This window comes from Cynocephalus volans, chromosome 14, assembly GCF_027409185.1.
Source record: "Cynocephalus volans isolate mCynVol1 chromosome 14, mCynVol1.pri, whole genome shotgun sequence".
Classification (NCBI taxonomy): domain Eukaryota; kingdom Metazoa; phylum Chordata; class Mammalia; order Dermoptera; family Cynocephalidae; genus Cynocephalus; species Cynocephalus volans.
This window is the reverse complement of record NC_084473.1, coordinates 96328718-96345673: the sequence shown is the minus strand read 5'-3', so window position 1 is coordinate 96345673 and position 16956 is coordinate 96328718. Positions and strand designations below refer to the sequence as shown.

The window sequence follows — 16956 nt, the reverse complement described above, 5'->3', positions numbered from 1 at the left end:
CTGATGACTGGATAAGGAAACTGTGGTATATCTACACAATGGAATACTACTCTGCTATAAAAAAGAGCAAAATACTACCATTCGCAACAACATGGATGGACTTAGAGAAAATTATATTAAGTGAAACAAGTCAGGCACAGAAAGAGAAACACCACATGTTCTCACTTATTTGTGGGAGCTAAAAATAAAGAAATAAATAAATAAACACAAACAATAAAGGATAAGGGGGAAGAAGACACAACAATCACAACAATTCTTCGAACTTGTTTAGACAAGTGAACAGATATGATGGTGGGGGGGAAGAGGAATGGGTAAAGGGTCACAAAAATCAACGATAGTGTATATCGAGAAGTTAAAATTTTTTTAAAAAGCAAAAAAAAAAAAAAATCCACCACCTTGTTTTGTTTTCTTTTGATGTGTGCAGGAGTATTTAGCATTTACAATATACATCCTTAATTTATCGCAGTTTACTTTCAAATAATATTATCACTTCATGTATAAGAATCTTATAACTTTCACTTCCCTCTTCCGTCCTTTCTGTTGTTTTCCTAAACTTCACTTCTACATATGCCATAAACCCACAGTACATTATATATAGCTAATTGTCTTGTAACTAGATTAAAAGTTAGAGTAAATGTATTTTGTATTTGTTTTAGTCTGTTTTTGTTGCTTACAACAAAATACACAGAACTGGGTATTTTATAAAGAAAACAAAATTTATTTGCTTACAGTTTCTGAGGCTGGGAAGTCCAAAGTCCTCCAGTGTCTCACCTTGCAAGATGGTGAAAGCAGAGAGAGAACAGAGAGAGCAAGAGAGAGACAGATGGACTCTCTCTTCTTTTAAAGCCCTCAGTTCCATGTCCCGACCACCATTATTAATCCATTCACCATAGCACGTCCTACAATCTAATCATCTCTTCAAGGCCCCACCTCTCAATTACCATAGTAGGATTTCCCACCCTCCTAACAGTCACAGTGGGGACGAAGTTTCTAATACATAATACCTGGGGGACACAATTCAAGCTTCAGTGAGTTTTGGGAGGATATAATTCAATCCACTACAGTATTTATCCACATACTGGATATTTAAGTTGTTCTTTATTCCTTTGTATGATCCACATTTCCATTTGCTATCATTTTCTTTCTACCCAAAGAAATTTTGTTAATATTTTTGATACTGCAGGTCTGTTGGTAATGAATTATCTCAGCCGTCTGAGTCTGAAAAATTCCAGTTTACCCTTATTTTTGAAAGATATTTTTGTTAAGTAGAGAATTCTAATTTTACGGTTTTATCTTCTAGTCCTTTAAAAATGATTTCAAAAATCATTTATGATTAGAAGGCTCCTGTCATTCTTATGTTTGTTCCTTTGCACATACTGTGTATGTTTTGTCTGTGGCTGCTTTTAAGATTTTTCTTTTTATCACTGGATTTCATCAATTTTTTTAGCATGTGCCTGGGTATGGTTTTCTTCATTTTTCTTCTTTTTGGGTTCTTTGAGCTTCTTGGCTCTGTAGATGTTTTGTTTATCAAAATTAGAAACATTTTTGCCAAATATTTTCAAATATTTTTTCTGTTTCTCCCTCTCCTCTTCTTCTTAGACTCCAATTACACATATGTTAATCTTCTGGATATTGTTCCAGAGGCCATTTATTCTCTGTATTTTTTGTTTTTTGTCTCTTGTGTTTAATTTTGAATTGTTTCCTATTGCTATGCTTTGGGTTTTTTTTTAAAGTTTCCAACCTTTTCTTCTCCTAATATCTAATTTACTGTTTATACCAGGCAGTATGCTTTTCATTTCAGATATTGTGTCTCTCTAGAAGTTCCATTTGGTTTTTTTTATATATATATATCTTTTATATCTCTCCTTGTTCTGTTTGTGTTTTACCTTCTTGAACTTATGTATTACATTTATAATAGCTGTGTAATATACTAATTCTATCATCTGTATCATTTTTGGGTCTGGTTCTGTTGATTGATTTTTCTTCTGGTTATGGATCATATTTTTCTGCTTCTTTGCATGCCTGATAATTTTTTATTGTATGCCAGACATTTTGAATTTTACATTGTTGGGTGCTGGATTTCATTTTATATGTTCTGTGATGCAGTTAAGTAACTTGGATTCAGTTTGATCTCTCTAGGACTTGCTTTTAAGTTATGTTAGCATAAACCCAGGGTAGCCTTTAGTCCAGCGCTAATTTAGTCTTACTACTAAGGCGATACCCTTTTGAGGACTTTATTTGACACCCCTGAACTATGGAGATTTGCCCATTCTGGCTGCTTGGAAGCTGAACTATTTCCAGCCTTGTGTAAGCCCAGAGGGTTTGTTCCACCTGCTGCTTTTTAATGATTTGTTCCTCGGCTTCCATAGTTACTTCACACACGTGCCTTGTTCATTACTTGGCCAAAATCTTGAGGGCACCTTTCTGCAGACCTTTGGAGCATGTTCTTTCTCAGGCTTTCTCTTTCACCATCCATCCTCCCTCTCTCTCTCTCTCCTTCTGTGCAATAATCTCTACCTCACCCCCACCCCAGGCTTTGCCTGCAGCCATGAACTTCATTTCCTTCCTGTGACGGGAACCCGAGCATGTACCACAGAGCAGACCTGCTCACACAACCGCCTGGCGCTTGGTTTTTACAGGGCTCTGGGCTTGCTTGATACTGCCCATAAGCTTCACTGAAGCTTTGGGAATGTGCTGGCTTTACTAGCTTGACTACAGTCAGCAGGATTACAGGAACAAATGGTCTGAAGTCATAGCTGAGGCCCTCAAAATATAAGATGACTAGAGGTAATTCACTTTGGGCTTTGGCAACCATGTTGGATTTATTTTTGTGTCACATCAATTTTCTTTGTTTTGTTTTACTTGGATTTAGAATGGATAGTGGAGGGGGTGATAAGGGAGCCAGCCCAAATATAGGGTTGTATCACGGGAACCCCAAATCCGAAAGGGCACTCGTGTAGTGTTAGCCTATTCCAAATAAACTCACCCGATATTGCAATAGGTAGAGACATCAGTTTATTAGACTTATGTAAGATGCAGGTAGTGGCCGGTCAGCTAGAAATCTGCACTGCCACGGGGTACATACAACAGTTATATAGCGAACAGATCAAAGGGGAGGTGTAAATCATTCGCATACTTATGCGTAGACCCTCACTGGACTCAGAATTTGCAGAAGATCTGGCTGAGTAGGTAAGTTAACCCTTCCTGGAGTTAACACTAATGTTCTAACTCTATTTACATGCTAATTCATTTACTCAGGGCTCCTGCTTCCTACTGTCTTCCATTTGTCTTAAAGGAGAGGTGCCTTTCCTTGGGTAACTACCTTGGCCAGGGGTAGTTTCCCAGGGAGAGGGGGAATCTGGTTTGCACGGGGAGGGGGAAATAGGTCTACGTCCCACGTTTACCTTCCAAGGGTTTTCTACCCTCAAAGTGAATAAGCCCCAGAAGGTTGGGTATAAACAAGATAGCACACTCTGGTCTCCGTAGACATATCATTACATTATCATGCTACGTTCTTCCATGATAAAGGGAGATGCTCTTGTTGCCTGCAGGCTCTAACTACTCACTTTCAACCTGTTTCCTGTCTAGGATTAATTGGCTACAGGATGGGAGTCAAATCCTCTTTGGAAAAGTGCATAATGATTGTGTCTATGTCCTCATTGATACATCTCACTCAATGAAGAGCAAACTGGACTTGGTGAAGGACAAGATCATTCAGTTCATACAGGTTAGATGCAACTGTCAGGCTCGTCCATTCGGGGGCCTCGGTATCGTAAATGCATCTCCACCGATCATAGTCTGTAGTGGTTATGAGTGGTGGGCAAGGCAGTTTTACACTAAAAATTCATGAGGAAGTCAGTTCAGAAAAAGCTCCCTTTTGCCAGACAATGATCAGTTCTCCTTTTTAAGCAGATCCTTTCTCTGGTGGGTTCTTTCTGTCATGCATGGGTTGCTTAGGAGAGTTTCTATGTTCATTGCTTCAGGTTTTCTGTATCCTGAAATCTGTGGTACACACATACCTCCACTGTTTTCAAGACACAGTACTCTTCATCTTGGCATTATTATTTTGATTTCCAGTGTTTGTTAGGAATGCTGTGTGCACTGGCTTGAGAACCGATGCATGAGAGGAGTGGAGGCTGATGTTGGGAGCTTCCAGTTCTTATTCTCATTGCACTGTCTTTGAGTTGTATGACCTGAAGCAGATCGCTTGTTCCCTAACTCCTAGTTTCCAGACCTATAAAAGGATATCATAGTGCTGTCATGAATCTATAGTATTGATTAACTACAGAAATAATTGTGGGAGTATTCAAGAAATACAAAATACAGTTTTTAATGTGACAGACCTCTACTGGAAACATGTGGGCTGATGGAAGGGAAGTAAACAGATCAGTAACTGAATTATAGCCCTACCCAAAAGATGATGACTGAAATGAAGACATTTATTTGGATTTATTTTCTTTAAGCATATTGCATTTAGTGTGCTTATTCGGTATACCATTAATGTCAGTATTAAAGTCAACATTTAATGTCACATTGTATATATATAAACTTATATGTGACATACATAACATATATTCATACATATATATATATATATTTGTAAAAGTCTTAACATCCAAACTGTGTATTAATTTTATTTAAATGCCTTTGGCACTGGGAAATATTTTCTGTATTGAATATAATTTTTAGCTTCGGTAACTGAACATACATATCATAGTGTTTAAAATTTATCAAACTGTGAGCTGTCCTAAACTTTTCTTACCTCTGAGTGGCTTTATGGTTAAATAATAACGATCTCTTACAGGAACAGCTGAAATACAAAAGTAAATTCAATTTTGTGAAGTTTGATGGCCAAGCAGTTGCTTGGCAGGAAAAACTTGCTGAAATCAATGAAGAAAATTTGGAACGGGCTCAGTCCTGGATTAGAGACATTAAGGTAAAATGGTGGCTAAATCTGGGAGAGGAAACCTGAGCTTGTTACCTGTGTACTGAATTTATTCACTGGACAGAAATTCTTTAGAAGTGTTTTGAGCTTCACCTTCATTTTGCTTACAAAGGTCACATTAACCCAGTCTCATTAGTCAGATCTGCCCTTGGCTCAAGTCTCAGCCCCTTTATGAAAACTGATTTCAAAATATAACTTTTTTTTGTGCTTAGACATTCAGATTTGTTCCTTCCGAAACGTCATTATTGGTTCAAAGGCTATATTGCAGTTGTTCTCTTTTTTTAGTATTATTTTTTGGCCGCTGGCCAGTGCAGGGATCCGAACCCTCGGCCTTAGTGTTACAACACCACACTCTAACCAACTGAGCTAACTGGCCAGCTCCTAGCAGCTGTTCTTAACAGTGGACTTTGTTCTAAAGTAATGAACTTGTGGAAACATACCGTGTAATCTGAGTGTTTATGACTGAAAACAAGGAGAGGGGGCAGCAGGATGCAGTAAAAAATAATTTCTTCAGGCCTATGTTTTACTTGGAGACCTTTAAAGCTACTGTGCTTGGCATTTACATAGACTACTGGGAAGAATTTTCCTTTCCCTAAACTTTCTCTTGTCTTGAACTTGTCTTAAAAATTTATCCAGAACCATAGAACATACCAGATGTTTGAGATATACTAACAATTGAGACTAAGGTTTGTTGTTAAAAAGACAAGTATAGGTGACAGATCATCTTTAAAATAGTTCAGTGCCTGTGTTTAGATCCAAGATTTTTTTTTTTAAACTTTAACTTTTAAAAAAAAATGTTACTAATTTTTTTTTTTTACATTCTAAGATGTTGTAGAGCAGTTGGGAGGCAGAGGGAGAGGGGAAAGAGGAAGGAAATGGGATGAAAAAAGGAGGAAGGAGGAGGGGTGGGATTGAGGCCTGTGGCACCCCCACATTCCCACAGGGGAGACCAGGGGGCTTCCAGTGGTGGCTTGGTCATTGTCAGGCTGGATGCAGATGTCAAGTGGGTGTGGCAATAGCCGTCGCCCCCACCACCTCAGCTCAGGAACCCGGGGCCCTTCTTGCTGAGGCTTCCTGGTTGTCACTGGGCTGGTTGAGCGTGGGGGGGAGCGTGGTCAAGACCCTTGCCCCCTGCCACCCCAGCTGTGGAGAGCCTAGGGCGCCTCATGCAGCAGCTCGGTGGCTGTGGCAGGGCTGGTTGCTCGTGTGTGGGGGGGTAGGCATGGATGAGGCCCTTTGCACCCCACCACCCTGGCTCAGGTGAGATTTGACAGGAAGTCACGAATGGACATTAGCTGATCTCCCTGAAGATTAACCAAAGCAGGGCCTGTGCTGTCTTTGAGATGCAGCAGGGTACCCTTTGGATTTGTTTTTAACAATGTGAGAAGGAGGAAATCTCTATAAGAAATAACAATGCCTGTAAGATTTTGACAAAACTGGTCGGTAACTAGGAAAGAGTATTAAATTCATAAACAAACTTGTTAAATTTCCAGGATTAACCAATGGATTTACTTGTGACTCGTGTTCTCTCCTTTTACAAACTATAGGTAGTAGGAAATATCTTGTTAATTCAGAGCCTAGTAATTTAGGGTTTGGGATAACAAGATATTATATATGTAATCTCATTGGATGAAAACATTAATGGGTTCCACTTTAAATAAAAATCACTAATGAATAGTGTCAGTTATCTATTTAAATATTAACCATTTGGCTGAAAACATAAATCATTCTTGTAAAGCATGATTCTGTGCTCCTTAAAAATCTTTAATGCTCGCTTGCTTGCTTGTCTACTGGATGTCCAAAATTCATTTTCAAGAAGACCAAGGATAAAGAAAATGGGGCCAAGGGAAAACTTCCTCTTCACCTCTGAAGTTTCGTTAATAAAAATCACTGACAAATTTATAATAAGAGGAACACAGCTTACATACCAGTGTTCATGAGAGAGGGAAGGTGGGGAAGGTACAATCCCCAGAACAAGGGCCTGAGACCAGGGTTCTCTGAAGCTCTGGAGGGAGGTGTCATTGCAAGTGAAAGAAGGAAGTAGAAGTAAAAGTTAAGTAGACATCTTGTATGTGGATTAAAATACTTTAGGTAATCTCACAGCTGCCCTCAGAAAGAACAGATAGTAGTCAAAGGAGGGGTGCCTCACAGGAAGCCTGGCTATTTGCATTTACGGGTGTATATATCTTTCCTCAAAATACAGCCTTCTAGCTATTCTGGTTTTTCCAGTCTCCCTGAATTAGCCATTTTGAGATATGTCAAAGAAATATATTCTGGGGGCAAAATATTTTGCTTTCCCACAGTTTCCCATTTGAAATTTTAATTTTTAGAAAGTTTCACATATCAAAATAGGATTGGTAGCTATGGAGAGATTTGGGTTAAAAGTTTTGAGATAAGAGATAAACAAGTAAAAAAGCATAAAATGGAGCAAGTAGAAAAAACAAATTTGAATATGCTGCTTCATATTTTCTTAAATCAGTCTCTTAAGTCCTGAAAATAGGTCAGTTCGGTTAAACAGTTGTGTCCCATTCCAGGAAGTGGCACTGTAGATGGGCTCCTACCGAGGCTAGATCTTTCTGTTGACCAAGATCACTTCAGCTTGCAGGGGCTTAGGAAAAATGCAACTTTAATTTCTAGTGATTCCAAGTCAGAAATATGGAAGAAAAAGAAAACTGAAAACATCAGGCTGGAGCATCACAGCTGGATACTGGAGGAAATTAAAAATTTAGCCCAGATAACAGAAACTCAAAAATAATGAACATGGCTAGAATCTAATAACAGATGTACCATATTTTTTTCTTCTTCTGAGACACAATTTTTCTCTCTCTAGTCACCACCCCATCCTACCAAAAATATTTATGACAAGACTAATTCATTTGCAAAGTAAGTTAAGTCTCTGGCCTGATTATTTGCATAAAGTACAGCATGAATAATGATTTATTATATAGGTTCTCTTTAAGTTGGCTTTGCTGGGTCTTTTATAAGGAATCTCAGATTAGACTTTTTAGGAAGCCAAGCCAAGGATTTGACTCACTCACGTGCTACCTGTTGATGATTTTTTCTTTCCTGGAGGTCTCCAAAATATCAAGGTTCCTGGACTTATCAGAAAGTGGCATTCTTTACTACTACAAGGCCAGGAACCCTGTATCATGTAGACAAGATACCAGGCCATTCTATCCAAGGGGATTTTTATTATCTTCATAAAAAGTCAAGCATTCCTTAAAGCACTCTGGTCATAACTGAAAATATGGTATTCCAGTCAAAGCATTGGTAAAATAACCAGTGTCTCAAATTTTTTTCTGTTACAAAAGAAAAAACAGATTCTCATTGAATTTATGCAAATAACTATATTGCTTAAAATAAGGGTACTCATGAATAGCTTCAAAATCCTGGAGGAATCAAGTAGAGAGAAAAATATTTCTGTTTTGCTCACATGAAGATCATGGACTAGAGGTGCCTAGGGCACATTCCTCTTGCAGAAGAAAATCAAAACATGCCTAACACACTGTAGCTATAGTAACTGGAGCCATTATCCAGTCCCAAAACCGTTGCCCATCATAGAGCAGCTCCCTGCCAAGCAGCAGACATGCACATGGACCATAACTTCAGCTACAGACTCTGTAGACATAGGAAGGTGGTTTCAACCACCGCCACTATTGCTGCCACTGTTAGTTAACTGCTGCTGCCAAGGACACTGCTGACACTGCAGCCACTGCTGCTGTGTAGGCAGACTGCTGACCACTTGACTGCTTTGACATAGGAGGGTCATTAGTGAAGTCCAGGGAAAGAGAGTAATATAAGAAGCAACTGTTCTACCAAATGACCAGACATAAATGTAGAGATACTAGAAATCTGAAAAAAAACAAACAAACAGGAAAATATAACATCAACAAAGGAATAAAATAACTCTCAAGTACCAGACCCCATATAGCAGGAAACCCTTGAAATGGCTTAAAAGGAATTATGAGTAAAAATCTTAAGGAAACTCAATGAGATATAAGAAGACACATTTAGATAACACAGTGAAGTGAGCAAAACTATCCAGGATATGAAAGAGGAAATTTACAAAGAGATTAGTACTTAAAAAAAAAAAAAAAGAATTTAGCAGAGCTGATGGAACTGAAGGAGTCATTCAACAAAATAAAAAACAGAACTGAGAGCTTAAGCAGCAGGTTAGAGCAAGCAAAAGAAAGAATTTCTGAACTTCAAGACAGTCTCTTTGGAATAACCCAGGCAGACATGAAAAAGAAAGAATTTAAAAAACGAAGAATCTGATAAACTTAAGTGCACAAATATCCAAAGCATGGGAACTGCTGAAGAGGAGGAAAAAGAGAAAGACATTGAGAATATATTCAGTGAAATACTAGCTGAAAACTTCCCAGGTATAGGGAGAGACACAGACCTTCAGATTCAGGAGGCTCAATGATACCCAAAGAGATTCAATCCAAAAAGGTCCTCCCCAAGACACATTATAATCAAACTGGCAAACTCAAAGACAGAGGATCCTAAAAACAGCAAGAGAAAAGTGTCAAATCACCTGTAAGGGAGTCCCCGTCAAGCTAACAACAGACTTCTCAACAGAAACTCTACAGACCAGAAGAGAATGGGATGATATATTCAAAATACTAAAGGAAAATAACCTGCCAGCCGGGAATACTATGCCCAGCAAAGCTGTCCTTCAGAAATGAAGGAGAAATAGTGTATTTCCCAATCAAAAACTACAGGAATTCACCACCACATGACAAGCCATATAAGAAATCCTCAATGGAATCCTACATCTGAATCCAAAAATGATAATTACTATGATGAATATACAACAAAGAACAAAACCCACTGGTAGAACAAAAATGCAAATAAAAAAGAGAAAGAAACTGTATCTTACCACCTCCAAAAACAAACAACTGCCAAAGACAATAAAAGAGAAAGAAAGAAACAAAAGATATTTAAAACATACAAGTGGAAGTCAATAAAATGCCAGAAGTACAGCAATACCTTTCAGTAACAACCCTAAATGTAAATAGATTAAATTCACCACTCAAAAAACACAGACTGGCTGATTGGAATAAAAAGCTAGACCCAACTATATGCTATCTACAAGAGACCACTGCACCTGTAAAGACACAAACAGACTAAGAGTGAAGAGATGTAAAAAGATATCTCATGCAAATGGAAATTAAAAACGAGCAAGAGTACCTATTCTTATATCAGATAAAATAGACTTTAAACCAGAAACTGCAAAAAGAGACAAAGAAGGCCACTATATAATTATAAAGGGATCTATCTGACAAGAAGACATAACAATTATAAATATATATGCACCCAACATCAGAGCACCAAGATATATAAAGCAAACACTGTTAGACCTAAGGAAAGAGATGGACTCAAATACAATAATGGTTTGGGACCTGAACACCCTTCTCTCAACATTGGACTGAACATCTGTGCAAGAAATCAACAGAGAAATACAGGATTTAAACCACACTTTAGACCAAATGGACTTGTCAGATATCTACATAACATTTCATTCAAAAACCACAGAACATACATTCTTCTCATAAGCACATGGAATATTCTCCAGGATAGACCACATGTTAAGTCACAAATCAAGCCTCAACAGATTTTTAAAAATTGAAATAATTCCAGGTATCTTTTCAGACAAAATGGGTTAAAACCAGAAATCAATAACAAGTGAAATTCTGAAAACTATACAAACACATAGAAATTAAACAACATGCTCCTGAATGACATATGGGATGGGTCCAAGAAGAAATTAAACAGGAAATCAAAAAATTTCTTGAAACTAATGAAAATAAAGACACATCATATCAAAACCTGTTGGTTGCTGCAAAAGCAGGACTAAGAGGAAATTTATTGCAAAAAACACTTACATCAAAAGAATAGAAAGATTTCAAATAAACAAGCTAATTTACACCTCAAAGAACTAGAAAAACAAGAACAATACAATCCCAAAATTAGTAGACAGAAAAAAATAATTAAGATCAAAGCAGAACTAAATGAAGTAGAGACCCCCAGAATGATACAAAAGATCAATGAAACAAAATGTTGGTTTTTGGAGAAGATGAACAAAATAAACAAACCATTAGCTAGGCTAACAAAAGAAAAGAGAGAAGATCCAAATACAAAAATTAGAAATGAAAAAGGACATATTACCAACTGATACCACAAAATACAAAGAATCATTAGAGACTGTTTTAAACAACTATACACCAACAAATTTGAAAACCTGGATCAAATGGATAAATTTCTGGACACATACAAACTACCAAGAAGAAACAGAAAACCTAAACAGACCAAGAACAAGCAATAAGATTGAAACAGTAATCAGCAGTCTCCTCACAAAGAAAAGCCTAGGCTTTACTCCTGAATTCTACTAAATGTTTAAAGAGGGATTAATGTCAATTCTCTTCAAAGTATTCCAAAAAATTGAAATATAGGCCATTCTCCCAAACTGATTCTATGAGGCTAGCATCACACTGATACCAAAACCAGACAAAGATACAACAATAAAAGAAAACTGCAGGCTAATATCTTGTGTGAACATAGATGAAAAAATCCTTAATAAAATATTAGCAAGTAGCATACAGCAACACATCAAAAAATTATACTCTGTGATCAAATGGGATTCATCCCAGGGATGCAAGAATGGCTCAACATTTGCAAGTCAATAAATATGTAAACCACATCAACAAAAACAAGGACAAAAACCATTTGTTTTTTGTTTTTATTTTGTTTTTAATTTATTTTTATTATTTATTTATTTATTTATTTTTAAATTTTATTTTGTCGATATACATTGTGGTTGATTATTGTTGCCCCTTACCAAAACCTCCCTCCCTCCTCCCTCTCCTCCCTCCCCCCCAACAATGTCCTTTCTGTTTGCTTGTCGTATCAACTTCGAGTAATTGTGGTTGTTATATCTTCTCCCCCCCCCGTTTTTTTTTTTGTGTGTGTGTGTGTGTGTAAATTTATGTATTAATTTTTAGCTCCCACCAGTAAGTGAGAACATGTGGTATTTCTCTTTCTGTGCCTGACTCGTTTCACTTAATATAATTCTCTCAAGGTCCATCCATGTTGTTGCAAATGGCAGTATTTCATTCGTTTTTATAGCTGAGTAGTATTCCATTGTGTAGATGTACCACATTTTCCATATCCACTCATCCGATGATGGACATTTGGGCTGGTTCCAGCTCTTGGCTATTGTAAAGAGTGCTGCGATGAACATTGGGGAACAGGTATACCTTCGACTTGATGATTTCCATTCCTCTGGGTATATTCCCAACAGTGGGATGGCTGGGTCGTATGGTAGATCTATTTGCAATTGTTTAAGGAACCTCCATACCATTTTCCATAGAGGCTGCACCATTTTGCAGTCCCACCAACAATGTATGAGAGTTCCTTTTTCTCCGCAACCTCGCCAGCATTTATCGTTCAGAGTCTTTTGGATTTTAGCCATCCTCACTGGGGTGAGATGGTATCTCAGTGTGGTTTTGATTGGACAAAAACCATTTGATTATCTCAATATATGCAGAGAAAACATTTGACAAAATTCAGTATCCTTTCATAATAAAGATTCTCAGCAAGTTAGGTGTAGAAGGAAATTATCTCAATACAATAAAAGCCATATAAGACAAACCAATTGCCAATGTCATTAAGAACAGGAAGAAGACAAGGATGCCCACTCTCACCACTTCTATTTAACACAGTACTGGAAGTACCAGCCAGAGAAGTCAGGTGAGAGAAAGAAATAAAGGGCATACAGATTGGAAAAGATGAAGTCAAATCACATGACATGATCTTATATATAGAAAAGCCTAGACTTTACAAAAAAACTCTTAGAGTCGATAAATGATTTCAGTAAAGTTGCAGGATACAAAATTAACAGGCAAAAATCAGTAGCATTTTTTATAACCCCAACAATGAACTAGTAGAAAAAGGAATCAAGAAAGTTATCCCATTTACAATAGTCACCAAGAAAAAAAAATACATAGGAATAAATTTAAACAAGGAGTTGAAAGATATCTACAACAAGCACTACAAATCACTACTGAAAAAAAATAAAAGAGGACACAAAAAGATGGAAAGACATTCCATACTCTTGGATTGGAAGAATTAACATTGTGAAAGTGTCCATACTACCCAAAGCAATCTGCAGATTTAATGCAATCCCCATCAAAATACCAATGACATTCTTTACAGAAATAGAAAAAACAATCCTGACATTCATATAGAACAAAAAAGATCCCAAATAGCCAAAGCAATCTGAGCAAAAAATAAATAAATAAATAAAGCCAGGGGCATAACACTACTTGACTTCAAATTATACTACAAAGCTCTAGTAAGCAAAACAGCATGGTTCTGGCATAAAAACAGACACTAGGACCAATGGAACATAATAGAGAACCCAGAAATCAACCCACATACTGACAGCCAACTGAACTTTGACAAAGGCACCAATATACTGGGTAAAAGACTGCCTCTTCAGTAAATTGTCCTGGGAAAACTGGACATCCTTATGTAGAAGAATGAAAGTAGAACTGTATCTCTCACCATGTACCAAAATCAACTCAAAATTGATTAAAGACTTAAATATAAGACCTGAAACTATAAAACTTCCAAAAGAAAACATAGGGGAAACACTTCAGCAAGTGGGACTGGGCTAAGACTTTATGAATATGACCCCCAAAACACAGACAACAAAAGAAAAAACAAACAAATGGGCTTATATCAAACTAGAAAGCTTCTGCATACCAAAAGAAATAATTAACAGAGCAAAAAACAACCTGCAGAATGGGAGAAAATATTTGCAAGCTATGTATTGATGAAGGATTAATATTGGGGAACTCAAACAACTTAACAATAAAAAAAAAAAAACCCGAACTCAATTTCAAAATGGACAAAGGAGCTGAATGGCATTTCTCAAAGGAAGATATACAAATGCCAACAGACACATGAAAAAATGTAAGCATCAGGGAAATGCAAATCAAAACCACACAGAAATATCATCTCACCCCAGTTAGACTGGCTGCTATAAAAAAGACTGAGAATAAGAAATGCTGGCAAAGATGCAGAGAAAGGAGAACCCTCCTACAGTGTTTGTGAGACTGGAAATCAGTGCAGCCATTATTGAAAATGATATGGAGGTTCCTCAGACAACTACAGATAGAACTGCCGTATGATCCAGGAATTCCACTGCTGGGTATATACCCAAAGGAGTGGAAATCATCATGTTGAAGGGATACCTGCCCTACTGTATTTTTTGCAGCTCTATTTACAATAGCCAAGAGTTGGAACCAACCTAAATGTCCATAGTCAGATGACTGGATAACGAAAATGTAGTATATATACACAATGGAATATTACTCTGCCATGAAAAAGAATGAAATACTGTCATTCACAACAATATGAATAAACTTACAGAAAATCATGTTAAGTGAAATAAAAGCCAGCACAGAAAGAGAAATACCACATGTCCTCACTCATAAGTGGGAGCTAAAATATAAACAAGTAAAACAAAAGAAAGACATAAAAATCACAATAACACATTGAACTTTCAAAAGTAGAGAACAGAACTGAAGTTATCAGAGGTGGGAACAGGGAAGGGGGGAGGTAGAGGAAGGGAGGAATTGGTAAAGGGCCATGAGAAATGGTTACATTTTATAATATTGAATATACTAATTATACTGATTTGAGCATCACATATTGCACACAGTTATTGATATTTGACTCTGTATCCGACAGATACATATAATCAACTCTAGTATAATAAAAAATTTAACTAAAACCCAATTTTGCTCACCAAAGTATACTTTACCAAATAGCCCAAAAGAGAAAGAAAAGTTTCTTAAATCTGTAAAACAAAACATAAAAAAAATTAGCAATGTTTCAAACAAAAAAACATATTAAAAAATTATTTCAGTGCTTTATCAATTCTGTCCCACAAAATTAATTATTGTTCTGCTTGATGTTAGGTTATCAATTTTATAAGTCCAGTTTTTGCGCTGGGGTTCTGGAGTTTTTGACCAGTCCAGTTGAATAAACAAAGTTATCATCAGAGTGTTGTATTTCAGAGTACTTGTCAATATCTTTCATCCTTTCCATGAACTTCTTTGAATAAATAACAGTTTAGGATTTGTAAAGATCATTTGAAAACAGTATTGAAATAAAGCAATTTACTGTGGCATGCTTAAAGTCATAACTGACAAAAAAATTGGTTATTTCCATGGCCTTGTATAATTTTTCATCATAGCCATAACTGTGAGTAATAACATATACCAAGACATAGCAGAATTTTAGGGATCTCATGCAATTTTGGAGTATGATGTATTGATAACATATTTATACAAATATAAAGATACATATTGAGAAAAGAAAAACCTTAAATTTTTAATTCAATTTTCCTATGTAATCAAAAAACCTAATCTGTTCCTCACTCTCTCCCTTTCTTTTCTTTCTCTTTCTTTCTTTTTTACAGTTTACTGAAAAGGCAAACAAAAATCTTTTCCTGTTCCTTATCCATGTTATGTGAAAATTTTGTTTTAAAGAGAAAACCAGATTTTACTTTTGTACCGATGTACTATTAATACTAAAGCTGATTTTAACAATGACTTATAAACAAATCAATTCAATCTTAGTTTTGAATACATAAGATTTCTATAAACTTTTCATAACCTCTTACAATTTTTTAAACTATATCCATTTAGTTTTGTCTATAACATTTTTTATTCCTTCAACTTGAAACAACCTTTAAATAGCCTCTAAAATAGACTAATTTATTTTCCTTTAACCAAAACCACATCCTCATACCCCTTTTATAACCTTCTTTTCCAAAAGTATATTCTACTTTCCTCACATCCTACTTTTCTTATACACTCTGTATATGGAATTGCTTTTTAATACCTAGCATTTTCGTTCTGTTATTAACTATAATTTTAACTCTTAGTAACCCTAATTTTTAGGTAAAAACCAAGGAAGCAAGCTATTTTAAACTGTTCTGTCAATATTTACAGATGAAAACTATTTCCTAATTTTTGAAAAGCGATGTTTCCTCAATATTTTTAAACAGATGTAAATATATTTAGCTTTTTTTATATCACATAAAAACAAAATGTCAAAGTATATAAGTGTAAACTTTTTACATTTTAATAACTAATGTTTCACTGTTTTTACTTACTTAGAAATGACTCAGACATTTAGGTTACCTATTACATAATCTAACACAACCACAACTTTTAAAATTTTAAATTACTGAAAAGATATTTTTTCTTTTAGAATTTGGAATATATCATCCCATTTTCCTCTGGCCTGTAGGATTTTCTTTTTTTAAAAAAATTTCTCCATTTGTTCCATTGACATTTCCCTAATTTACTTATTTTTAACAATTATATTTGAATTGTTCACAGTAAACAGAGCTAGCCATTTATGTTACCTTTTTTTTTTTTCCCAACCAGTCTTAACTAAAGCCTTTGAGATATTGGACATAGTTATCCTTTTTAAAGTCCCTTCTAGTTGCCTGAGTCCATGTAACATTGACACCCTGGGTGGCAATGAAAGGTGGGACCCATCTGGATTTACATACCAAGTACAGAGCCCAAGACAGAGTAGAGCTGTGAAGACAATGCCTAAAAAATGCTCCGAGCATGGCCAGGAGGCAGATCTGGGCAGGGAGGATAAAGCCATATTGGGTTTGGCTTTGCCCTCCAGCTGTTGGCCCACACGCTGAGGACAAATGTATTCCCAAGCCTCGTCATGGGCACCTGTCTATACCCCAGAATTCAGAGTCTCAGAACCAGCAAGATGTGTGCAAGACTTTGGGGGAAGCCCAGCTTTCAGTTCACAAAGAAATCAAGCCAGTGGCAAAAATACCACAGAACCAACAATTTTATGGCTTTAAAATATTGATCAGAGACAGCATAAATCTGATCAATAGATAGACCTAGGGGAGAATGTTTAGGTTAAATTCTGGAAACATTTCTATTCATTTGCCAATTATT

General features: G+C 36.3%; 1 protein-coding gene across 2 annotated transcripts in view; it reads left to right on the top strand.

Annotated features, from left to right (window-relative positions):
• Positions 1 to 16956, top strand: part of VWA3B (von Willebrand factor A domain containing 3B) — a 247870-nt gene that overhangs the window by 94659 nt on the left and 136255 nt on the right. For both annotated transcript variants that reach the window (XM_063078561.1, XM_063078560.1), the window contains exons 10-11: positions 3589 to 3727; positions 4805 to 4936. In XM_063078561.1, coding sequence (XP_062934631.1) covers positions 3589 to 3727; positions 4805 to 4936 — 271 coding nt within the window. The remainder of the gene's footprint in view (positions 1 to 3588; positions 3728 to 4804; positions 4937 to 16956) is intronic.